General features: G+C 53.7%; 1 protein-coding gene across 2 annotated transcripts in view; it reads left to right on the top strand.

Annotated features, from left to right (window-relative positions):
- ZFHX2 (zinc finger homeobox 2) overlaps positions 1–24,462 on the top strand; it is a 31,337-nt gene extending 6,875 nt beyond the window's left edge. The window contains exons 2-10 of one of the 2 annotated variants that reach the window (XM_019663057.1): positions 7,580–9,657; positions 9,837–10,354; positions 10,886–11,126; positions 12,390–12,464; positions 12,905–12,963; positions 14,651–14,851; positions 15,292–15,418; positions 15,590–19,063; positions 19,292–24,462. In XM_019663057.1, the coding sequence (XP_019518602.1) occupies positions 7,629–9,657; positions 9,837–10,354; positions 10,886–11,126; positions 12,390–12,464; positions 12,905–12,963; positions 14,651–14,851; positions 15,292–15,418; positions 15,590–19,063; positions 19,292–20,274 (7,707 nt within the window). In that variant the 5' untranslated portion in view covers positions 7,580–7,628 and the 3' untranslated portion in view covers positions 20,275–24,462. The remainder of the gene's footprint in view (positions 1–7,579; positions 9,658–9,836; positions 10,355–10,885; positions 11,127–12,389; positions 12,465–12,904; positions 12,964–14,650; positions 14,852–15,291; positions 15,419–15,589; positions 19,064–19,291) is intronic. The other variant, XM_019663058.1, reaches the window with a different exon arrangement.
- The last annotated feature ends 573 nt before the right edge of the window (positions 24,463–25,035 follow it).

The following is a 25,035-nucleotide window of genomic DNA, read 5'->3' on the forward strand; positions in this document are numbered from 1 at the left end:
AGGAGCAGAAGAATGGGGGTTGGGGGGAAGAAGAGGTGGACGGGGAAATGGTGAGCCAGAGGGACAGAATGTGGCCAGGGCTGAAAGCTGCAGCTAGCGGGGCTAGGGGGCGGGGCCTCATCTCCATCACTAATGGCTGTGAAATGAGGTTAGCTCCATTAGAGGCGGTGAGAGTGTAACGAGATCACACTCATTAGGGCTGGGCCATCCCAGTAATTACCACCACCCCAAACACGCCCGTGCCAGCCAGCCACCGAGCACAAACAGGCACGCCATGCCGCAGCACACCCACACAGGACTCCCTGGCCGCTGAACTGAAGCCCAGGGCCCACACAGGTATAACCGAGGGCTGGGGAGGCCCAGCCGGGAACTCGGAAAGCCAGTACCTTCCAAACCCCAAAGAGGTGCTGGGACAGGGCTACACCCAGACCCTCAACCATGCACACAATCAAAAAGCAATAAACATACACATACACCCCAACTCAGGAAATAAGGCACGTGGTTGAATAATTATCGTTTTTATTTACTGATCACATACAAAGTGCCAGTCTCAATAATGATCATCTCAATGGACACAGTTCCATGAGGAACTATTCCCCATTCTATATATGAAGAAATAGACTTTAAGCAACCCACCCAAGCTCATTTACATAATAAGGACTAGAACTAGAATTTGATTCCAGGTCTGTCTGGTCCTAAAGGCTATATTTTAAAATAATACTATACCACTTGTCTGATGAAGTTTGTATGCTGTTATGATACATACGTGTAGACTTTCAGCTTTAAGAGACATTATCACAAATGAATACACATATCATCAGTTAAATAACTCAACCTTTGATATCCATCTCCACTCACACTCACCCCCAACTTCCAACACACACAAAATGGCTAGGGCCCCTTCATAGACTGCAGTGTGGATGGCGCCTCTTGGAGTTGCACAAAGCAGTGGTCCTGTTCTGGCCCATCTTATACTAAGGAACAAACTGGGAAACAGCCATCAAACACCTTCAAGCTCAAAGATTAGCTTGGCAGCATACATACTCATGGCGGCATGCATAAGGGCAGAGTGACAAATTCAAAGGTTTCATTCAAAATGCATACCAGCCAGAGTTTAGAAACTTACCCATTAACTCAAGAGCAGAGTTCTCTAAGGTCAGGCTACCTGAGTTCAATCCTGACTCGACTTCTTTTCAAGGGTGAGACATTAAAAATTACTTAACCCATCTAAGTCTGTTTCCAAGTTTGTAAAATCGGAATGAATAGCTATATATATTTCATCAGATTGTAGTGGAGGATTAGGTGATGTGATGCCTGCAGAGGGCTCAACACAGTGCCTGGCATATGGTAAGCATTTAAAGATGTTATTACTATTATTAGTATTGTTGTAATAGTATTTAAGCGGTCATTCCATCACAAGGGGCCATGTAGAATTAAAGAACCAGAAGGATTTATTCACCTACAATGGTATCCTTCCAAATAATTCTAGAAGAATTGTATGTAATTCCTTTCAAGCCCAGAGAGATCAAAGGTCTTTTACAGAAGTCCCCCAGCCAGGATCAGAGAGGATCCTGAATCTGAATTCAAGGGCACAACTTTGTGTCCCTCACTCCTGAGTGCTCTTATGGAAGGGTTCAGAGCTGGCTTCATGTGGTTTATCTAAGCCTGAGCTCTCCAGTGCTCCACACTGCTGTCCTAACACTTGTGGCATCATTAAGGGAGATGCATGGACAAGAAGCTCCACTCATCCCTGCAGCACACCTCAACAAAGCCATGTCAATTGTGGATGGATGCTCAACCCGCGGACTGGAGGGTTGTGGTTTCAGTCTGTAGCTTCCCTTTTACCTGTCTACTCCTTACCCACCCCATCTTCTTCCTCTCGGCCTCTTCTTTCTCTTCACACCTCACTCATCCGGTTCCCTCATACGTACCTTAAGCATTTTGCAATGCGTAAGACACAGCCTCCTTGCTCCATCCCTCTCACTGGGGACAGACCACTTGCCCAGTGTGATGCCAAAGCTGGGCTGCTTCCATGAGATTCAATATTTACATATGCAGATCAGGATCCAGCACCCCCGCCCCCTTCCGCCCACTTCTCTGCCTTAGCTATCTCTTTCTTTACCCTCTATGACACTCCTTTTCCTGCCTGTCTTATCTCATTTCCTGCCATTCTCATTTTCTCTTTTGGACAAAATTTATCTTGCACAAAGTAAGCACGCCCCGAATATTTGAGGGGGGAGAGGTCTAGAAGAGACAGGCAGAATTAAAATGGAAGAATAGGAGTACCTTCTTTTGTTTTCTTTTTAAATATATAAAGTAAGATTTGGAGACAGAGAAAATGATAGTTTTAAATGCAGGGAGAGGCCACAGTAGTTTTGATCCAGGGATTAGCTGCTTCTGCACCCAGGCCAAGTGTGATCCTGGGCAGAGCTTCCAATCTCTGCTCTGGGATAACGGGGTGTTTCTAGGCCTAGCAATCAGGAGGGCCAAATGCGAAATGAACTCTGCTGCTGGGCAGACTAGATTTAAATCCTGCCCACTGAAGAATCTGCCCTCAATGGAAAAGGGCAGAGATTAGAGGAGGAACCCTGGTCAAGAAAGGGTGAGGCAGAAGGAAAGTTGTTAGCCTACTCTGAGAGGAGATAGCCAATAGAGAAGGAAAAGAACTACCCTGACTGAACACCCAATACATGCACTTCCACAGGTTACCTAGTGTAGTGTTCACCACAGCCGGCTAAGGCAGGTATCATTTCCATTTTCTCAGATAAGGAAACTGAGACTCGGTAAGTTCCCAGATGGTGAGTAGGGGGGCCAGGACTGACCCTGGGCCCAGGTTCTTCTGCTGCCTTAAAAAAAAAAAGAAATACAGCAAATCTAGTTAGAGTTTGTGTGCTGTTTATACTAAACACTCGCCCTTTTGCAGGGCACACACTCCATCTCTCCTGTCTTCTTTCGCTGTCTATGGCTGCCTCCTCTTGGAAGCAACAGGTTAAGTCAAAAAGGGGAGAAAGAAAAGGGCAAAGTGAGTATGGAAGAAAGCAGTGCCTTAGGCAAGAATTTCAGAGACAGAAAAAAGATCCTAAAAATTGGCTTTAGGGGAAGGGAAAGAGGATGGATTGAACAATTGAAGTGAAAGGCAAAAATGTTTGGGATGGAAGGCTCTGATGTGGAAATCATTGTATGCAAATTTTAAGCAAACGTGTTGGTGCCCTCTGGCAAACTTTGCCAGGAAAGCCTTTGCCTTGTCGGGTTTGGAGAAAAAGAGTGAGAGGATATTTTGTTTTTTTATTTTAAGGAGAGGAGCCCAGAGGACAAAAAGTCAATCTGTCCCTGTCAGGCCTGTCCTCTCCTGGGTGATGTTCCCTCGGTAACCACTAGGGAGCAGTAGTGTTTCTTTCCCTCCCGTGGTGGGCCAGAGGAGGGAGGGGCTCTGCCCAAGGGGAGTCCTTGTCTTGTTGAGGGTTCCAGAGGGAGCGCTCCTACCCAGCTTTGCCTCCTGTTCTACTGGCTAACCTGAACCCACACCCTGGCCCCGCGGTGAGGGGCAGTCTCTCCTTCCTCATACGTCATGTTTTTGGTCCTTTCTTTGCCCTTGACCCTTGGGCTCCTGTAATTCTCTGGTTCTGAAGTCTCGCTGTGCTCTCCCTGGCTTGCGTGGTCTCAGAGCCTGCCTATTCAGCTTTCCACAGCTTCACCTCGAGCCTTTCTGTCCATCTCATAACATCTCTTTCTCAGCAGCTTTCTGGGTCCTACTGTCTGTCTTGGAGCCTCCTGGCTCCCTAGCGTCTTCCTGTTCTAAGCACTGTGTATCTGCCCTCTGAACAGGGATTTCATATCAAGTAGGAATTCTTCACCAGCTATTGACGGGGTGCCTTTCTGCCCAGCTCCCATGGAAGAATATTTGCAGTTCAGTGATTAGGCAACAACTCCCTAGCTAAGCTTTGAAAGTAGCACTTCCATCCTTCCCTTCCTATCCTGAGGAATAACCAGAGACCCGGGTCTGGAAGGAGGAAGAGGGCAATACCAAAACCAAAAACATCTATCTCTCCACAGCTTTCTCCTCTCCACACCCTGTGACGGTGGGAAGCATTAGGGAGGGCGGTGGAATGGGAGGGCAGCACTGGCGCTCTGGAGACGGGGAGGGCCTTTTAGGAGCTGGAAGATTCATCTCAGGGGATGACTACACCCTCAGAACTCCCCACCTCCCTCAGCTCCTGGCCTGCCTCCTCCCATCCCCCTCGGTGGCAGCAGCCTTGTAATTTAAAGCTCTCTCTGTCGCCTCTAATGTGATCCTCTCGTTTTATTGACTCTCTCTGCCGTCTGTGGCGCCCCTTCACATCAATCTCCGTTCTAATCACACCACCGCACTGCCTGCTCTGTCTCCCCTAACCCTCGCCTCGTGGGCCCCTAGTCCATGCCTCTACCCAGCTCTTTCCTTTTGACTGCCCCCACCCCCCCTCCACCTGATTCGCCCTCTTCCTCCTCCCCTCCTCCAGAGGCAGGAATGCCAGCCAGGGCTTTTGAGGGGTTGCCTTCTCCCTTTCCCCACTGCTAAGATGTGCCCTGAGGGAGAAGAGAGGCCCTTAAGGAAAGCCCAGAACTAAAAGAGGAATGGCAGTGGTCTGAGGGAAAACAGGATTCTAGGTGGGGGGGTGACTTTTAGGCCTATCATCTGGTTCTGCATCATCTCTAGAAACAGACGAAAACTGAGCTCAAGATAGGAAGGGCAGAGAAAGGGACAGAGATTCATAGAGGGAAGAAAGAAAAGTCTGAGGAGGAAGGACATGGAAGGAGGAAAAAAAGTGAAAAAATAATTGCTGCAGTTAAAGGTTTGTAATAAATAGTGGGTGATGGGAGAAGCAGTGAGAAAAAGGAAGGGGGCGGGGGAGTTGGGGGTGCACTGAGGCAGAGATAAATTTGCAATTGAAATTCTTTTCTGAAGAGGAGGAGGGGTAGGTTGGGAGGTGGGGAAGAGATTTGCAATTTTAAACAGCTGCCGACCTACCCTCAGCCGTTCTGCATCTCACCCACAGGCTAGCCCAAAGCTAAGCTCCTTTGGTTTCTAGCTATGAATCAGCGGTGGGTTGGTTTTTTTTTTCCCCCAATCCTGGGAAGTAACAGCTTTGGAGAGAGGATTTGGGGCTTAGGTCTTCCTAGCCCTCCTCTGAAGTTGGATCTAGAGTTGTGAAGAGCCAGGGAGAAGGAGCTGATTGGTGTGATGTCAGCAGGGTGAGCCCATGGGGAGACAGCACCTACCCAGTTCAGCTCTCAGCCGCACGCAGGGCCCAGGAGAGGCCCCTCTTGCCTGGTCTGTTCAAGGTGGGCCCCGCTGTGGGGGTGACAGTGGAACGTCAGACCCTCACAAACCAGCATACTTACCCCCACCCCCCATCACCATCAAGGAAGGATTCTGTAGAAATCCTTTTCTCCCATAACTTCAGGGCTTCTGCTTTCTGGTCATCCAGGATAGACTCCCCTCCATCTAATTCCTTTACTTCCCTTTTAGTTCTTCACCCCCCTACCCCACCAATCCCCTCCACCCCTGGCCCAGGTGCTGATTTGCATTTTCATTAGCATGCTGATACAGCCCCACTCTGAGCTCCTTAATGGTTTTACTTCACGCCTGGCTAGCCCCTCAGGACGAGGAGGGAAGTGCGAACGGGGCCTGCAGACTGAATGGGGCCAGACTAAGGACCCAGTCCCAATCAAGGAATGTAAGAGAAGTAGCCAAAGGAAGGAGAGGCCATACCCCTCATCCCTTCCCTGAAGCACTCTGGCCTGAATGTTATAAGTTTGATTATTAGCGATCTGCTGGTATCTCTAATAATTAGAGAGTTTATAGGCCACTTGGGACATTGGGAGAAGTATGGGATGGTGAGGCATGGGGAATTGGTGAGTTTGAAGGGGGCAGTCAAGATAAAAATATTGGGAGCAGCTTGGTACTTCTAGTCAGCTAGAGGGAGCTCAGAATCCTGAATTCTAGACCTTTTGAGGCCATTTTGCCTGTACTGTGTCTGAAGGACAGTCTGACTGGATGGAGGAACCCAGGCCACCATTTAGGGTATAGCTCTGTCCTGCCAATCCTCTTCTAGTTTCACCACCTTGGAGCTGTGTGACCATCAGCAGCTCACTCAACCTTTCTGTTTCTTGGCTGCCTCATCTATAAAATAAGATTTGTTGTAAGATTAAATGAGATAATTAATGTAAAGCATTTATCAGTGCCAGGACCAACCATGGTATATATACCTTAATAGCTATTAGTAATATTATTACTGTTATTTATCTTTTATCTCTTTGGGGAGGAGGCTAATCACATAAAAGCTGTTGTCTTTCAATTGGGCAGGGAAGCTCCCACCAATTCCACATGCTTGTGACCAGAGATGGGTCTGGTTGGCATCTGTGAGCAACATGGTGCCTACATGCCAATGGAAATTTCACTGTAGCCTTTCTGTCAAGAGAACTTTGACTTAGGGAAATTACCTCTTCAGGGCTTGAAAATCTGCAGGTCTTTCCCAGAGCTCATTCATTCAACAGATACTATTGACTATGTGGCAGGCAACGTTGTCAGTGCTGATAGAGCAATAAATAAAGCAGACAGAATTCCTGCTCTCAGGGAACTTAACTTCTAGGAGGGAGAAATAAGTAATCCAGGAAATACCAGGTAGGATTAAATCTCTAAGAAAGTAACCTGTGGGGCTGTTTAGCTTCTGTGGAGACGGAAAGTCTGTTGGAAGAGGCGAGAGACCTGAATGAGGAGCCACCAGGCAGAGGTCTAGGGGAAGAGTGTTCCAGGCAGAGTAAACAGCTTGGGCAAGGCTCTAAGGTAGAAATGATCTTGGGGCGTTTGAGGAACAGAAAGAGGGCCAGTGAGCTCCAGCCAGCCAGCCAGGAGTCAGGTCAGATAGGCCCTTTTGTGGATGGGGAAAGGAGTTTGGGTTTTATTCACAGTGCAGTGCAAAATTATTGATGGGTTTTAAGCAGGATATAGTATGATTTATTTAAAAGATGGTTCTTTATGATGCCTGAAATTTGCTTTAAAACAATACAGGAAAAGGGAGTGGGTGAGGATATAGATGAAACAAGATTGGCTGTGAGCTGGTGACTGTTGAGGGTGGTTGATGAGTACAAAGGTGTCCCTTATATTATTAGGTCTACTTTTACATATGTTTGGCATTTTTCATAATTGAGAATTAAGGAAATGACAGTGGCTTGGGCCAGGATGGTGCTGGTGGAGATGAAGATAAATGGAGGGATGTGACACATGTTTGAGAAGGTTGCTGGGTGCAAGAGAAAACCTTTAGGTTTTTAGCCTAAGCAACCAGATAAATAGTGGTACCAAATTCTGAGATAGGAAAGATAGGGAAGAATAAATTCAGGGGAGAAATAAAGAGTTATGATTTTGGACGTGTTAGGTTTGAAGCCTGTTAGAAACAAAGTGAAGCTTCAAGTTAGCAAATGGATACCTGAGTCTGGTGCTCAGGGAAGAGGGTGGGCTGGAGTATCAGGAGAGTCACCGCCTGGCTGATGGCTGCGCTACTTGCTACCTGACAGCACCGCTCTCTCTGTGTTTCCCCTGCAGGGTACTGGCTGTCACGCTGAAATGAAACCCCAGTGTTCCTCCGTCTGCCATGGCCACCCTTAACTCATCCTCCACCACTAGCACTACCCCCTCCCCTGGGCACAATGCTCCGTCCCCGCCTCCGGACACTTCCTCCCTTGGCACCCCCTCTGATCCTGTCACCAAAGATCCCCCTCCTGCCCCCTCCACCTCTGAGAGCATGAGGCCCTCAGAGCCAGGAGGACAGCCCCTGGAGTCGGGCTGTGGCCTCATCCCACCAAAGGAGACTGGGGAGCCTCCAAGAGAATCCGGCTGTGGTGGCTTCCCACCAAAGGACCTGGGGATGAAGGAGGACAAGGAGCCCAAGGAGGAAGGCGAGCTCCCCCCTGTGGACCTCAGCAGCCACTTATTCACAGCGGGCAGTGAGGCCTGCCTAGTAGCCAAGCTGTCCCTGCCAGGTGGCAGTGAACTCCTGTTACCAAAGGGCTTCCCCTGGGGCGAGGCGGGCATCAAGAAAGAGCCCAGCCTACCCCCCCCGCCCCCCGCCCCCCTCACTGCCCTTCACGTCCACCATGGCTTTGACCCAATCCAAGGCTTTAGCTCTTCTGACCAAATTCTGTCCCATGATACCTCAGCGCCATCTCCGGCCACCTGTGAGGGGAGGGATGGAGCCTTCTGGAGCTATCAGCTGGCACCCAACCCGCCCGGAGATCCCAAAGATGGCCCCGTGGGGAGCAGGGGGGAAGACCACAGGGCACTGTTCTGGCTCTGCCTCCTGTGCCGCCTGGGTTTCAGCCGGCCCCAGGCCTTTATGGGTCACATACAGTCTCATGGGGTGAAGCTAACCCCTGTTCAACACCAGGGCCTGCTGGGCAACCCAGCCGTGCTCCAGGAGGGGGACGAGGGCTGCATGGCCCTCCTAAGCTTTCTGGAACCAAAACTGCCTGCTCACCCCCCTTTAAAAAACCTCCTTGACAGCAGCACAGTGAACCTGGAGGCGAATGTAGCCCTGACTGAGGATGGCCCTCCTGAGGCAGAAGCCCAGGCCCTTGTCCTGCCCACAGAAGAAGTCATGGCCCTCAGTCCGCCCTCCCCACCCACAACCCCAGCCGCCTGGGACCCCACCCCAACCCAAGCCAAAGAATTGCCAATGGCAGCAGGCGAGGCAGGGCCAGATTGGTTCCCTGAGGGGCAAGAAGAGGATGGAGGGCTCTGCCCCCCACTCAACCAAAGCTCACCCACCTCCAAGGAGGGGGGCACTCTCCCCGCCCCAGTGGGCTCTCCTGAAGACCCCAGTGACCCACCCCAGCCCTACCGCCTAGCCGATGACTACACTCCAGCCCCTGCAGCCTTCCAGGGCCTCAGCCTGTCCAGCCACATGTCTCTGCTACACTCACGCAACTCCTGCAAGACACTGAAGTGTCCCAAGTGCAACTGGCACTACAAGTACCAGCAGACCCTGGACGTGCACATGCGGGAGAAGCACCCTGAGAGCAACAGTCACTGCAGCTACTGCAGTGCCGGGGGGGCCCACCCCCGCCTCGCTCGCGGAGAGAGCTACAACTGTGGCTACAAGCCCTACCGCTGCGATGTCTGCAACTACTCCACCACCACCAAGGGCAATCTCAGCATCCATATGCAGTCTGACAAACACCTGGCCAACCTGCAGGGCTTCCAGGCGGGGCCCGGTGGGCAGGGAAGTCCCCCCGAGGCATCGCTCCCGCCCTCTGCAGGGGACAAGGAGCCCAAGACCAAATCATCCTGGCAGTGCAAGGTGTGCAGCTACGAGACCAACATCTCTCGCAACCTGCGCATCCACATGACCTCTGAGAAGCACATGCAGAATGTACTCATGCTCCACCAGGGGCTGCCACTGGGCCTGCCACCTGGGCTGGTGGGGCCAGGTCCCCCTCCCCCAGCAGGAGCTGCCCCCGCCACCCCCCCTGAACTCTTCCAGTACTTTGGGCCACAGGCCCTAGGGCAGCCCCAGGCTCCCTTGCCTGGCCCCGGGCTGAGGCCAGACAAGCCCCTGGAAGCCCAGCTGCTTCTCAATGGCTTCCACCACCTTGGAGCACCTGCCCGCAAGTTCCCCACACCTGGTAAGCTCCCTTCTGCCCCCTCAGGGCCAAACTCTATTCCCTGCTGTCTCCCCAGGGCCAGCCCCCGACTTAGGCAATCCCAGCTCCCTCAGCACTATCCTCATTTACCCACAATCCTACAGAGCAACAGACCCTGCCCCATTCCTTCCTCAGGCCACTAATCTGTCTCTGTCCCGTAGCCCCTGGCAGCCTCTCCCCGGACACCCACCTGCCTCAAAGTCAGCTCCTGGGCTCCTTGTCCGACGGCCTGCCCACCTCGCCGCCTCCAGAGGACAGCCCATCCCTGAAGGTGTTCCGCTGCCTCGTGTGCCAGGCCTTCAGCACGGACAACCTGGAGCTGCTGCTGTACCACTGCAGCATGGGCCGCAGCCTCCCAGAGGCCGAGTGGAAGGAGGTGGCCGGTGACACCCACCGCTGCAAGCTCTGCTGCTATGGCACCCAGCTTAAGGCCAATTTCCAACTCCACCTCAAGACTGACAAACACGCTCAGAAGTACCAGCTGGCAGCCCACCTGAGGGAGGGGGGTGGGGCCACAGGCACCCCCTCCCCTGTGCCCCTGGGAGATGGGACTCCTTATGGGTCTGTCCCCCCCCTGCACCTGCGCTGCAATATCTGTGACTTTGAGTCCAACAGCAAGGAGAAGATGCAGCTGCATGCCCGGGGTGCGACCCATGAAGAAAACAGCCAGGTCTATAAGGTGAGAGGGGCAGAAGGGCTGAGCAGAGAGTCTCTGTGTAGAGGAAAGTGGAGACGGGATGGAGATGCAGAGCGGGGAAAGTGATGGGAAGCCAAGGGTGGCAGAACTGGAGAAAAAGGCCCACATGTCCCAGGAGAATATACAGTTTGGAGACAGGTGTGGAGAAAGAGACCAAAAAATGGTGGACTCGGACAAAGTGAATCCAATACTTTATTCAGCTTTTCTGGTGTTTGGGGCTAGAGGGAGCAGTCTGCCTCTGCTCAGTCCATCTTGTTACCAGAAGTTTGAGAACAGAACCAGATTTCATTCACAAACCAGGAGGGAGTCTAGGATTGTTAGGAAGAAAAGGAGACGGGAGAGAAAGCCACTCAGATGGCCTTAGCGGAGGGAAAAGGGGCTCGAGGGTGGAAGGGCGGGGTGGGGAGGGGGTGCTGCTGGTCAGGTTCCCACGGGGGAGAGGCAAAGGAGTCTCCTGAGATCTGGAGGTGTCTGTCCCTTCTGGGCCTGAGCAGCCTGTTTCCTTCTTTCCAGTTTCTGCTGGAGATGGAGGGGGCAATGGCAGGGGCAGAGCTGGGGCTGTTCCGCTGCCTGCTGTGTGCCTGGGAGACGCCCTCCCGCCTGGCTGTGCTGCAGCACCTGCGAGCACCGGCCCACCGAGATGCCCAGGCCCAGAGGCGCCTGCAGCTGCTACAGAGTGGTCCAGCAGCTGAGGAAGGGCTCTCAGCTCTTCAGAGCATCCTGAGCTTCAGCCATGGGCAGCTCCGGACTCCTGGTGAGGGAGGGGACTGGAGGGGAAGGGCTGGGCAGGGAGGGCACTGGCTCAGGAGCCCGGGGCTGATGAGAAAGTGATGCAAGGCGGGAGTGGGTCTGTGGGCACTCACTAGCAAGTGAGAAGGAGTTGTGAAGGGGTGACAAAACTGCATTTCTGGAAGAGTGGGGGCTTCGGAGTGAAGAGGCTGCTGGAGGGAGGAGGAGCAGAGAAGGGCAGGGACTTTGCTGGGTGGACAACAGAACAGGAAGAGAGGTGAAGCGGAATCACCCAGTGATTCCAGGTAGTGACCAGTGTCCTAGCAGTGCTGAGTGGGTAGGGGGACAGGAACTCGTCAGGAAGGAGAGACAGGCAGAAAGACAGAAAAGAATGGGCCAGTACATATCGGAAGCTGAGGAGCTGTGGACATGGCCTGAAGAGAGAAGGGAAGGGAAGCCCTTGACAGCTCCCCAGCCTCTTCCTGTCTCCTAGGAGGTCTTAATGAGGGTCCCCCCTTAGGCAGCTCAGGTTGTACCAGCAGAAACTGGGAAGAACCCACCAGGTACCATTGATCCAGAGGGTGCAGAAGGGCCTGAAAGGGCTGTCAGAGGTGGGCAAGGGCCTCTGGGCTATGTAGAAGCCAGTTTTGGGCGAAGGTGAGGGCACGGGCAGCAGGAACCAGGAACAGGCAGCATTGACTGGTGCTAATTGAATTGCCAATATGCTGGCTGGAGTTAAGTGCCGGAGGGGCCCAGATCAATAGCTAACGATCCTGGCGCAGGGCTGAATGGAGTTAAGGAACTTTAACACTTTAATTAGGCCGCCACCGAAAATAAATTCCTACACATCTGTCAATTCTTACTTGAGTGGTAATCTCCTCTCCCCGTTAGACCTGCCGCCTCCTGCTCACCGAATCACCGAAGCTGCTTCCATTCAACCTCACCTTCCTTCTTTAGTGCCTCTCCCTCTACATTTCTGGGCTCCTCACTTCCAGGATCAGTCAAGACAAGGAGCCCAGTTTGGTCCTATTTCTGTCCCCTAATGTTGGACTTGTTTGCTCATCTTTAAGTGACAGGCTGGACTCAGAGATGATGTCTAAGGCCCTACCAGTTCTAACACTGTAATTTCCCCCTCATCCTCTGTATTTTTTTTGGTCCTCCCCTGCCTGTTGATTCATCCATCCATTTTCTCCTTCGTTGTGTGGCTAGTTGTCCTGCTTTCCGTGCCCTTTGTCCTCCCTTTCCTAATGCTTCATCCTTATAAGCTGACTCACCTCATTCTACACAGGAAAGGCTCCTGTCACCCCTTTAGCTGAGCCACCCACCACTGAGAAAGATGCCCAGAACAAGACAGAACAATTGGGTGAGTTGTTCATCTGGTCCATTTCCCTCCAGCCCTTGCCCTCCCCACTCTCCAATCCTCATACATTCTGAGATGCTCATCGGACCTTGCAGTAATCCAGACACCCAGCAAGGCCTCCTGTTATTGAGGAGTCAAAGTGACTCAAAGAAAGTGGGCTCACCAGAGGGAAAGGAGGCAGAGCCACAGAAGGCTAGGTGCTTCTGTTCTCTTCGAGGACCCAAACCTGGCCACCCCGCTAACCTGGGGTCAGCCCTGCCAAGCTTCCCCTCGCTGTACTCAGTATAGCTCTGTACTTTCCCTACCTTTCTCCCTTTCCCCAGAGCCCATCCCCCTACTCTGGAAGCTCTGCTACAAATCAGGTCATCCTAAGGGTTGGGGGTCTGTGAAAGGAAGAGGGAGGGCTGTCAGAGTCTCTTAATCTCCTCTCCTTTCATCTTCAGCTTCTGAAGAGGCAGAGAACAAGACTGGCCCTCCCAGAGACAGTGTCAACCAGACCACGGTCAGAACTGGGGTAACGGGGAAGAGCTGAGGGGGGTCTAGTTTTACTGAGATCTGCTTATATTCTAAAGTCTGAAATTGTAATCAGCAGAGCTTTACAGACAGATTTCAGGCCAAAGGGAGATCTAATTTTGTCATGCTGGCGACTTGTTTCACTCAGGATACATTTAAGAAATTCCACCTAGGTCCAGTTACATATGTTCAGCATCAACAGGGGACAGAGCTGGCCCCCAGGGGTGGAACATAAAAGGAGATGACAGCAATTTGAGGGAAAGGTGATGAGAGAAACTATTGCGGACAGAAAAGATTTGGAGGTAGGTGGGGGGAAGAAGGGAGGAAAGATTAAAAACTGAAGAGAGAAAGGCAAAAACAAAAAACTAGCTGCCGCCCAGGTCTTTATTCCTGTTAGGGGAAGAAAGACAGCCAGACATGGATGTTTGTCTCCTACAGAAAGCCCTGAGCCTAGATAGAACTGTCCTGGCACCTCCTTCCTGGGGGTAGAGGCACCAACCCAGATGATTCACACCAACGGCAAGCCCTGAAAATCTCTACGTCTGCAGGATACAGGCTTCTGCCTGACCTAGGCAGGCCCCAGGAGTAGTTCAGCTCTATAGCCCGAAAGTGCTAATTCTGAAAGGACTCCCAGCCTTTGGTCCTGAGGTGCCATCTTGTGCCTCACAGCTCTCCAAACTGGACTGCAATATGCAGTCTTGATTACAATTGCCTTCCTGCAAACTGCTACAGCCATGGCTTATGTCCTCAGCTTCCCTTCTTCCTAACCCCTGTCCTAGGTGTCTGCTCCTAGGCCCAGGTGCATTCGGATGAGCATCTGGATACCTTCCCTTTATGGCTATCCTCTCCCTGGCACGTGGGCCTGGACCCATGGCACAGGGAGCAGGAGAGGAAGTGAGCCAGGGAGACGAATGCAGGCTGGAGGTCAGGCAGTCAGGTGACTAAGGCGGAAACAGGGGCCTTCTCACCCCACCCCAGGCCCCACAGCCCCACCCTCAAGGTGTGGGCGGGAATGCACCAACAAAGCCAGGCCAGAATTTTCCAGAGCCACTGGGGGAGCTATGGCATTTGTTTATATTAAGAAGGGAAGAGAAGAAAAAAAATGGAAGGGAGGAAAAGAAAGTGGGAGCTGCTGAGCCTCTGAGGGAGAATGAGCCGTCTTCTGAGCAGACAGGTAGGGAGGGCCCCGACCTGAGACACTTAGTTCAGGGACCTTGGAGGGGCAGAGTGGACAGGGATGAGGGGGCCTCTGGGTCCAGGAACTGTCAGAGGGAAGGGGAGTCATTTCAGGGAGAAGATACAGGCAGTGTGGGAGTGGGTAAGAAAAGAAAACTAAATCCAGGGGAGGTAGGTACAGGGTCACTCTGTCAGCTGGAGAACTGAGTAGGGCAGCAGAGACAAGGAAAGACAGACCAAGGAAAGAGAGGCCAGGATGGAGGGAGAGGGACAAAGAAGGCAAGGTAGCAGCCTAACCTAGGCCCTTGTCCCAGTCCATGGAAAGTGAGGGAGGAGCCAGCTTTCGGGACTGTGGCTGCGTCCATGGTGAGGCCTTCCTATTGAGCTCACTGTTCCTGAATTGGGAGTGGGGCATTGTGCTGGGTCCAGGAGCCCAAAGGCTGAGGGATGGTGGGTCCCACCTTCCCTGATACCCCCCTCCACCACCCATGTGCTCTTAGGTATACTGCTGTCCATACTGCAGCTTCCTGAGCCCGGAGTCGGACCAGGTGAGGGCTCATGCACTCTCCCAGCATGCAGTGCAGCCCAAGTACAGGTGCCCGCTGTGCCAGGAGCAGCTGGTGGGCCGACCTGCCCTGCACTTCCACCTTAGCCACCTTCACAACGTGGTGCCTGAGTGTGTTGAGAAGCTGCTGCTTGTGGTGAGTACAGGCTGTGTGAGGACCCACCCAGAAGGCCCTGTCAGGGCCGGGCAGGAGGGGAGATGGGCAGGGGCGTTGGGCCAGTGTGTGTGTTGGTGAAGGAAACAGCGTCTCACAGATTTAAAGGTGGATTGTAGAGATGGAGGGAGCCTCGGAGTGGAGCTTATCTTGCTGCCTTACTTGCCTGTGAGGAAGCTAAGCATTTCTTTAACTTCTATTAGGTCCTGAGAAGAGCTGTTCAACAGCGGGTCCGGGCTGCGAGACAGGACAGGTGCAGCCCAGGCCCTCTGCTCCGTGGGAAAAGCAAACGCTAGGTGGGAGGTTTGTCCAGAGAAGGGGCTAGAGCCATGGAAAGGGGCTGGGCACAGGCAGAGGAGCAGCCAGAGGACAGGGGTGGGTGAGTGGGTTGGGGGAAGTCACAGAGCTTCCTTCCATTACAGGCCACAACTGTAGAGATGACCTTTACGACCAAAGTGCTGCCTGGGCCCCCTCTCAGCCCGCTGGAGGGTGACCCAGACCCCCTGGCTCCTGGGCCAGAGCCTGTACCCAGCAGAGACCAGGCAGCAGGTAAGGAAGGGGATGGCAAGCCTCCTGATGTGGCAGGAAAGGGGACCTGGGCTCCACAGACCAAGAAGGTCTGAAGGCTACCGAGGCAAGGATCACTTGCCCTCGATAACGAGTGGGTGGTGTCGACTTAAACAACATTCCCTTCTCATTGCAACCCCTTCTCTCCCCTAGAAGGCCCTCACCTGACCCCAGAAGCCAGTCCCGATCCTCTTCCTGAGCCTCCCCCACCCTCAGCTGAGGCCCCAGACAAGCCCGCAGGAAGCCCTGACCAACCCCCCTCTCCAGCCCCATCTCCAGCCCCTCGGCCTGATGCCCAAGCTGAAGAAATGGCTCCTCCACCCCCCATGGCTGAGGAGGAAGAGGGGCCTGTTGGGGAGTCTCGCCCTGCAGAGCCAGCTCCAGCTGACTCTCGCCACCCTCTCACCTATCGGAAGACCACCAACTTTGCCCTGGACAAGTTTCTCGATCCTGCCCGGCCCTATAAGTGCACTGTGTGTAAGGAGTCCTTCACGCAGAAGAATATCCTCCTGGTCCATTATAACTCTGTATCCCACCTGCACAAGATGAAGAAGGCTGCCATTGACCCCTCTGGCCCTGCCCGGGGAGAGGCTGGTGCCGCGCCTCCCACCGCTGCTGCCACAGACAAGCCCTTTAAGTGCACAGTCTGCCGAGTCTCCTACAACCAGAGCTCCACCCTGGAGATCCACATGCGCTCTGTTCTGCACCAGACTCGCTCACGGGGGGCCAAGACCGACACCAAGGCTGAGGGGCCAGAGCGCAGCCAAGAAGAGCCCAAAGAAGGCGAGACTGAGGGGGAGGTGGGCACTGAGAAGAAGGGCCCCGACCCCAGTGGCTTCATATCTGGATTGCCATTCCTGACCCCGCCTCCCCCTCCCTTGGACCTGCACCGATTCCCAGCCCCTCTCTTCACCCCACCAGTCCTGCCCCCCTTCCCTCTGGTGCCCGAATCACTACTTAAGCTCCAGCAGCAGCAGCTGCTCCTGCCCTTCTACCTCCATGACCTTAAGGTGGGGCCCAAGCTGGCACTGGCTGGGCCTGCACCTTTGCTGTCCCTGCCGGCTGCCACCCCTCCTCCCCCACCCCCACCCGCCAAGGCTGAGCTGGCTGAGCGGGAGTGGGAGCAGCCCACCACGGCTGAAGAAGGAACCGAGGTAGGGCCAGCCTCACCCCCGCAACCAACACCCAATGAGGCAGCCCGTACGGCAGCCAAAGCCCTTCTAGAAAACTTCGGCTTTGAGCTGGTGATCCAATACAATGAAGGGAAGCAGGCTGTGCCCCCTCCTCCAACCCCACCCCCACCAGAAGCCCTGGGGGGTGGGGACAAGTTGGCCTGCGGGGCCTGCGGGAAACTCTTCTCCAATATGCTCATCCTCAAGACACACGAGGAGCATGTCCACCGCCGCTTTCTGCCCTTTGAGGCCCTCAGCCGTTATGCTGCTCAGTTTCGAAAGAGCTATGATAGCCTATACCCACCCCCTGCAGAGCCCCCCAAACCTCCCGATGGGTCTCTGGATTCACCTGCTCCCCAACTGGGTCCACCCTTCCTGGTGCCAGAGCCCGAGGCAGGGGCGGCCTGTCCCCCTGAGGAGCGAAGCCGGGCAGGAGGACGCTGGCCCCCAGAAGAGGAAGAAAGCTCCAGAGGGAACCTTCCTCCCCTAGCACCTGCAGGCCGCCGGTTCTCCAGAACCAAATTCACAGAGTTCCAGACCCAAGCCCTGCAGGCTTTCTTTGAGACGAGTGCCTACCCCAAGGATGGAGAGGTGGAGCGACTCGCAAGTCTCTTGGGCCTGGCTAGCCGTGTGGTGGTGGTATGGTTCCAGAATGCCCGCCAGAAAGCACGCAAAAATGCAAGCGAGGGGGGGCCCGTGCCGACCACAGGAGGCACTGGGGGAGTCTCGAGCTGCAGGCGCTGCCATGCCACCTTCTCCTGTGGTTTTGAGTTGGTGAGACACCTCAAGAAATGCTATGACGACCAGCCCGCTGAGGAGGAGGAAGAGGCAGAGCGAGGGGAAGAAGAAGAAGAGGTAGAGGAAGAGGATGCAGAGGAAGAACAGTGCCTGGAACTCCCAGCAGGGCCTGAGGGCCCATCACCAGAACCTGCAGACAGGGAAGAATTGAACCAGGCAGAGGCATCCAAGGTGGGAGGCAGAGAGCCTGAAGGGAGGTCTCCTCCCTCACCTTCTCCAGCCCACGCCTGCGACCAGTGCGCCACGTCTTTCCCCAGCCAGGACCTGCTGACCAGTCACCGCCGACTACATTTCCTGTCATCTGTGCAGCCCAGCGCTGCCCCCCACCTCCTAGATCTGCCCTTGTTGATGTATGGGGAGCGAAACCCCCTGGTGGCAGGTACCCCGCCAGTGCCAGGGCCACCCCTCAAACGGAAGCATGAGGATGGCAGCCTGTCCCCCACAGGCAGTGAAGCAGGGGGTGGAGGGGAGGGCGAGCCCCCCAGGGACAAGCGCCTGCGCACCACCATCCTGCCTGAGCAGCTGGAGATCCTGTACCGCTGGTACATGCAGGACTCCAACCCCACACGCAAGATGCTCGACTGTATCTCCGAGGAGGTGGGGCTTAAAAAGCGAGTGGTGCAGGTCTGGTTCCAGAATACCAGAGCCCGCGAGAGGAAAGGCCAGTTTCGAAACACCCCTGGGGGAGTGCCCAATCCTACAGTCAAGCCCCCTGTCACACCCACCCCTGCACCCTTTCCCAAGTTCAACCTGTTGTTGGGCAAGGTGGATGATGGGACTGGGAGGGAGGCCCCAAAGAGAGAAGCACCTGCTTTTCCTTACTCTACAGTCAACCCAGCTGCTGGGACTCTGCCTTTCCTGCCATCTGGGAAAGAGGCTAGCACCCCAACACCAGAGCCACCTCTACCTCTCCTACCTCCCCCTCTTCCCAGTGAGGATGAGGGCCCGGAGGAGCCGGTGAAAACTTCTCCAGAGAGTGAGGCTTGCAGTCCATCTGCAGGGGATTTAAGCGATTCATCTGCTTCCAGCTTGGCTGAACCAGAGTCCCCTGGAGCTGGAGGGACTAGTGGGGGACCAGGAGGTGGGGCCGGGGTTCCAGATGGAATGGGGCAGCGGCGCTACAGGACCCAGATGAGCAGCCTGCAGCTGAAGATCATGAAAGCCTGCTACGAAGCCTACCGCACCCCCACGATGCAGGAGTGTGAGGTGCTGGGGGAGGAGATCGGGCTGCCCAAGAGAGTCATCCAGGTCTGGTTCCAGAATGCTCGTGCCAAGGAAAAGAAGGCCAAGCTGCAGGGGGCAGCAGTTGGCGGGGCTGGGGGCAGCAGTGAGGGCCCCTTGGGAGCCCAGCGCACAGATTGCCCCTACTGTGATGTCAAGTATGATTTCTATGTCTCCTGCCGAGGCCATCTCTTTTCCCGCCAGCACCTGGCCAAGCTCAAGGAGGCAGTCCGAGCCCAGCTGAAGAGTGAAAGCAAGTGCTATGATTTGGCCCCAGCACCAGAGGCACCCCCGACTCCCAAGGCCCCACCTGCCACCACACCTGCCTCTATGCCCCTCGGGCCTGCCCCAGCCCTGCCTCGCCTGGCCCCGGTCCTCCTGTCCGGCCCAGCTCTGGCCCAGCCCCCGTTGAGCAGCTTAGCTCCTTTCAATTCAGGTGAGTGGGAGGCTGGGAGGAGTTGGACTTCAGAGACCATTTCCCTCTGACATGCCCTTTTCCTTCTTAAGTCTTCCCATCTTCGGTCTCCTCCTGTGGCCTTTGTTTGAGGCTCTTGGGGGAAAGACGGAAGAATGGGAGCATGGAGGCTAGGTGGTGGGAATGGGTGAGTGTGAGGCTGGATCAGGGGCCAGGAGTGGGCTAATCCATCACTCTTCATTTTCCTAGGCCCTGCAGCCACCTCAGGCCTTCTTGGCCTCACCACTTCGGTCCTGCCAGCTACCACAGTGGTCCAGACTGCTGGCCCAGGCTGCCCCTTACCTCAGAGACCTGTGCCTGACAAAACCAACACCTCCACAGCAGGCACCACTGACCCCGCCCCAGGCCCACCTACGGAGCCCTCTGGGGACAAGGTCTCTGGTGAGCGAAAGCCAATTGCAGCTCCTACCAACTCCTCCACGGACGCCCTCAAGAACCTCAAAGCATTGAAGGCCACTGTCCCAGCCCTGTTGGGGAGCCAATTCCTGCCCTTCCCATTGCCCCCTGCAGGGGGGGCCACGCCGCCAGCTGTCTTTGGCCCCCAGTTACAGGGGGCCTACTTTCAACAGCTTTATGGCATGAAGAAGGGGCTATTTCCCATGAACCCCGTGATACCTCAGACCCTCATCGGACTGCTCCCCAATGCCCTCCTCCAGCCACTGCCCCAGCCCCCAGAGCCCACAGCCACAGCACCTCCAAAGCCTCCGGAACTGCCTGCTCCAGGGGAGGGGGAGGCCGGGGAGGCCGATGAGCTGCTGACAGGCAGCACTGGCATCTCCACCGTGGATGTGACCCACCGCTACCTGTGCCGCCAGTGCAAGATGGCATTTGAAGGGGAGGCCCCTGCCACTGCTCATCAGAGATCCTTCTGCTTCTTTGGGCGGGGCTCCGGGGGCTCTGTGCCCCCGCCACTGCGGGTGCCCATCTGCACCTACCACTGCCTGGCATGTGAGGTGCTACTGAGTGGGCGTGAAGCCCTGGCCTCCCACCTGCGCTCCTCGGCCCACAGGCGCAAGGCGGCCCCGCCCCCAGGGGGCCCACCCATTACAGTCACCAAGGCCGCCACTGCCACCACGGCAGGTGCCGTGGCTTTTGCCAAAGAGGAAGCAAGATTACCTCACACGGACTCCAACCCTAAAACTACTACTACCTCTACACTTCTAGCTTTATAAACAGATAAACCAAGATCGGGGAGAGGGGAGGGCCTCAGGGCTCCCTCTCTTACCCCAAGGGGTGTTTGGTGGGAGCTCAAATCCCTCACCCCCAACCCTAGGCTCCGCCCACCTCATGGGAATCTTCCAATTCCCACCCTCAGTGGGCTTCACACACCCCACCTCCAGCAGAGTCCTGCCTCCTCCCCACCCCGTCCCAGACACACCACGTCCTCTGCAACTCCTTGCCATGTCTTCACAGACACACATCCCTACTTTGTCATCCTGATCATTCATTCATGTCTGCCCTGCCCACCATTCACAGAATCTATCCTTGGATCATCTTCCTACAACCTCTTCCCTACTGAATTCCCAATCGCCCCCCAATTCCTATAAACACATGCAAATACATGTTCTCCCATGCTGTTCCACTGACTGAGAAAAGACCAAAAAAAAAAAAAATGAAGAAAGGATAAAGAAAACCCAAGACAAAGAAAGGGGAAGGAAAATAAACTGCCACCCCCGCATCTCCTTCCTGCCCCCTTGTCTAGAGCGCCATACCGCTCACAAACTTTCCAAATACCGAGTTGGCTCCCAAGCCCACAAAGCTAACCAAACTTTAGGTTGGGTGGGGGAAGTGCTCCCAGCTCATTCTCACACCCCTCCCTCCTAACCCTCTCCCTGCCTGACAGGGGACTCCCTGTGGCCTGGACTCTGGGGAAGCTGCCGCCAGGAAGCCCTCTGCCAACCCCCACCCTGCACCGGGAACTGCAGTAACTTATTCTCAAAGGCTTTAAACACAGAGATCCTCTCAGCAGCCGTGGGCCTGGCCCTTGTCCCAGCCCTGCCATGTGGTCCAGCCTCCGGGACCGGCGCTGCCCACCAACGGCAAATCCAAAGTTCTTAAAAAAAACAAAAAACTGAGACACACACAACCAAATAAAAAGAGCACGTGCACACATGTGCACAGGAGAGAGAGATGGAGAGACCAGAGGAATGAACTAAAGAGAAACATAACTTTGGAAAATACAGAAAAGGAAAAACAAACAAAACCCTGAAAACTCTCCCATCAAAAAAGTGGTTTTTTTCCTGTTTGTGTCACTCCCCTCTCCCTTCCCCATTTTAGAGGTTTCTTTTTAAACCACCTCGTCTTTGGAAGATCAAATGGCTTTAAGTCCTTGCCAAGGGTACAGTAATCCTGGAGACAAAGTAGTGCAGCCTTGCCCGGGCCGTGACCAGCCTGGGTGGGAGCTGGTAACGGGGAGAAGAGCCTGGAGACTGGGGAGACACATCCTTGTCCCCTGAATTGAGTACCAGGACAGGTAACATCCCCTTATTCACTGAGAAAAATCAGTGTCGCCAAAAGTGTCTTGGCAATGCCAGGAGGAAAGCAAGGGGGAGATGGGGCAGTTTGGCTTCTGACTCTTGGGTATGCTTCCCTTTCTCGTAGCTAACCACCATTTCTTCTCACTTCTTTCACAAAGCCTCACTCCTATTTCCCTTCCTAGTGGCCCCTTCACATTTTTGGTCACAAAGTCTTTGGGGCCCCTTGTTCCTCATCTGTGTTCTTCCCCCTTGTCCTCTGCCCTGGCCTCTGTTCCCTCAGCCCAGCCCCTCCAGTAAGCAGCAGATGCTGCGGGCACCCCCAAAGGAGTCGGCCTGTCATGAGGCCCATGGGGGCCTAGGACTGACTGATGATTGTTGGGGGGATGGGTGGGCAAAAGAAATGACTGAAACACAAGGTGACTTTGATAGGGTGATATCACCAAGGGCACCAACAGAAGAGGAAAGATCTGGGAAAGGGTTCCCCACCTCTATCCTAATTGTCTTTGTAAGCATTGGGTGGAAAGTGTGGCAACCCCAAAGCCCAGCTAAAGTGGCACAGGGTGGTAAAGCAGGTGTTTTATTTTAGCAAAGAAAAGCCTGCAAAACTCTACAGTCCTCCTGGTAGTTTCTCCTACTGCCCTTGCCCCTAAGACCTCCCCTCCCTTTCAAGGTAGTCTGCTTCCAGACTTTCTCCCTTCTGGCGTCTTCCACTCCCATTCTCCATTTCATACGTACACACAAATTCAGCCAACCCTGGATTTAGGTTTCCCGGTCTCTCTGTCACTCTACTCTGTGCACATGCTAATACAGAAGCAGTGGCTTATGTGCAGAAAAGATGGGAGGGGAGAGGGAAAATGGCTGTCCCTAGTCCCCATATGTTCTGTGAATCTCACTTCCGGTCCCATTCATCTCTAAAATTAAAAGCTCCAACTCTAGCAAACTGGGGTGGGGTTATTCTGATGATGCCAAAAATGCCAGTTACAAATGCAGGCAGGAGGAGAGAAACTGCCCTACTGTGGTCTTGCTCTTGCTGTCACCTTCCCCCACCTCTCAACATCTCTCTTGCACCCCCTCCCTCCCTAACCTTTTCTCTCTCCTGTTGAAATTCTGTGTATAAAACTATTTTCTTAGCAGCATGTGTATGAAGAAAGAAGCTTTTTCATTCTGTGCTTTCTGGGAATGTGACTTATGTATAAAAGTTGAAAAAAAAATAGAGAAAAAGGAACCGTTTTAAAGAAAACCTTGACAAACATCTGGCATGGGATGATTAGAGGTGTGGTGTCATGCATTTTAGAGATTTACAGCCAGGGTAGGTTGGTTTTAGTTTAAACCATGAATATTTTCACCAGGAGTTAAAACAGCCAAAAATCCCTCCTCCTCTGGCCCTCCAATGTATTCTCTTACACCCAGGTAAGATGCCCTGGCCTGGAGACACCAGGGATATTTACAGTACACAGGAGCAGCTGACCTTACCAGGAACCCTGTGATTTGAGGGACAAAAAAGCCAGACTGACTCTGCTGACTTAGGGCAATCAACATGCTTCTGGAAGGTGCGCCATTCCATGTTCCAAGTGGCTGGCAACGTCCCCCACCCCAACCCCTTCCTGAGACCAAGTCCTCAGCAGCAGCACTCCCGCTGCAGAGATGCGCAGTGGACCGTCCTGGCTGGCAGAGGGCTGAGTCAGCACAGCCCTGTGCAGAATGCTAGAGGTGAACGCCCGGTCACCCAGGTTGCTCCTGTGTAGTGGTAAACCCAACTCAAGTGCCCAACACAGCAACCCCAGTCTTACAGAACACTCCACGCCCTTAAAGTGAGCATGAATTAATGGCTTCTAAAATTGGTCTTCCATGTCTTGGGGCAAAGGCCTAGGGTTTCTGACATACGTGGGTCCTAAAACAGCTAAATTCTGGTCCACCCTACTGACTGTCAGAAGGCAGGAAATGGAAATGATCTTGGCTATCTTTGCTCTAAATCAGAGTCTGGGTGGGGATGGTTTAAGATACCCAATTCTCAAGTGGGAACAAAAATCAAAGTCTGTATGAGAAAATCTGAAGCCTTAGTGGCCAAATGGGGCAGAATCTGCAATAGGACCACAAAATGAAACCTGTTCTCCGGAACCTCTAACCCCTGGAGTGTACTTACAGAAACATATGCAAAAGACCCAAAAAGGCCAATTATTCCACACACAGTAGCACCTACCTGCTTAATTCCTTCTATTTGTTTGTTAACCACTTGCAGTGCTTATAGACCAGATCATTGATTCCCCATATCTTTACCACCCTGATATGTTTTAGGGCACATTCACTCGTGCACTCATTCACCCCTGTGTAGACATTCACACCTGAAGTACAGAGCTCTGTATATAACTGCGCCAATGCAACGCAAGAAGACGGCAGCAGAACCATGCATAGAGAGATGCAGGGATACACACAAATGCCAGCAAGGATAGGCCCCGTGGGCATTCAGGGACAAGGGACACGCCCCAGACCCATCACCTACACTCCCCTCAGTAGAAACACCTTCCAATACATAGCAATTTTCTTCACACAACAGTAGGTAGGAAAAGCTTATAAACAAGGAAGTGTAACCAGTATCAGGAAAGGTGGTCAAATGTTGGACATTAATCCACAGGGAAAGGACCTTAAATTCCTCTGGAGTGTGACACTAGGGAGGTAGAAGAGAAATCAGTAGGAAACTTCAGGGGAAGCTTACATGCAACACGGGTTAGCTGAGCTGGGACCCTGTGTTACAGGAAGGGCAAGGTACTGGGGAGCACTTCCCTTTAGGCTACAGTGGGAAGTGCAAACCACCAGTGGGAAGCCACAATGAGCAACATGTAAGGCAGGAGGATGACACTTGTAGAGGACTGAGTAAGGAAGAAATGCCCCAATACCAAGGAAGCTCTTGCTACAAGAAAAGGTGTAGACTCAGCGTTATGGTCTATAGGATTACAGCCTGGATACACTATGAAAAGGTCAGCTGAAAGAAAAGCGAGGGAGAGGACGTGTAGAAGACGTAGGGCAAGGTTCAAGTTTGCGAAAAGATGGGAAGTGATCCCCAGGGACTATCTCCCAGGGAGAGACGACACTTTGTGGGAAGAACATGATTGGGTGGCGACCCATCCCTTCATTCTCCTTCATACAGAGGACCTGGACAGCTGTCCCCACAAAGGATAGGTGAGGGGTAAATGGCATTATTCCCTGTTAGTCTGAGCCTGGCTTTCTTGCAGTTCCCCAGCCATGGAGAGGTATCTGGCTAGAAGGTAGTGGGGAAGCAGGTTGATTATCAGTGGACCAGAAAGAAGGTGAGGGGGAAAGGTGACCCAAGATCTGATTCATACATAATCTGACCCAACCATATATAAACTCTTACACAAATAATGGCTAAAGCACCGAAATGAGCAATCAGCAGGAGCTCAGCACTGCCTCACGTCTAGTTGCTCCCTGATCCCCATG

Source organism: Hipposideros armiger, unplaced genomic scaffold (assembly GCF_001890085.2).
Source record: "Hipposideros armiger isolate ML-2016 unplaced genomic scaffold, ASM189008v1 scaffold_385, whole genome shotgun sequence".
Lineage (NCBI taxonomy): Eukaryota > Metazoa > Chordata > Mammalia > Chiroptera > Hipposideridae > Hipposideros > Hipposideros armiger.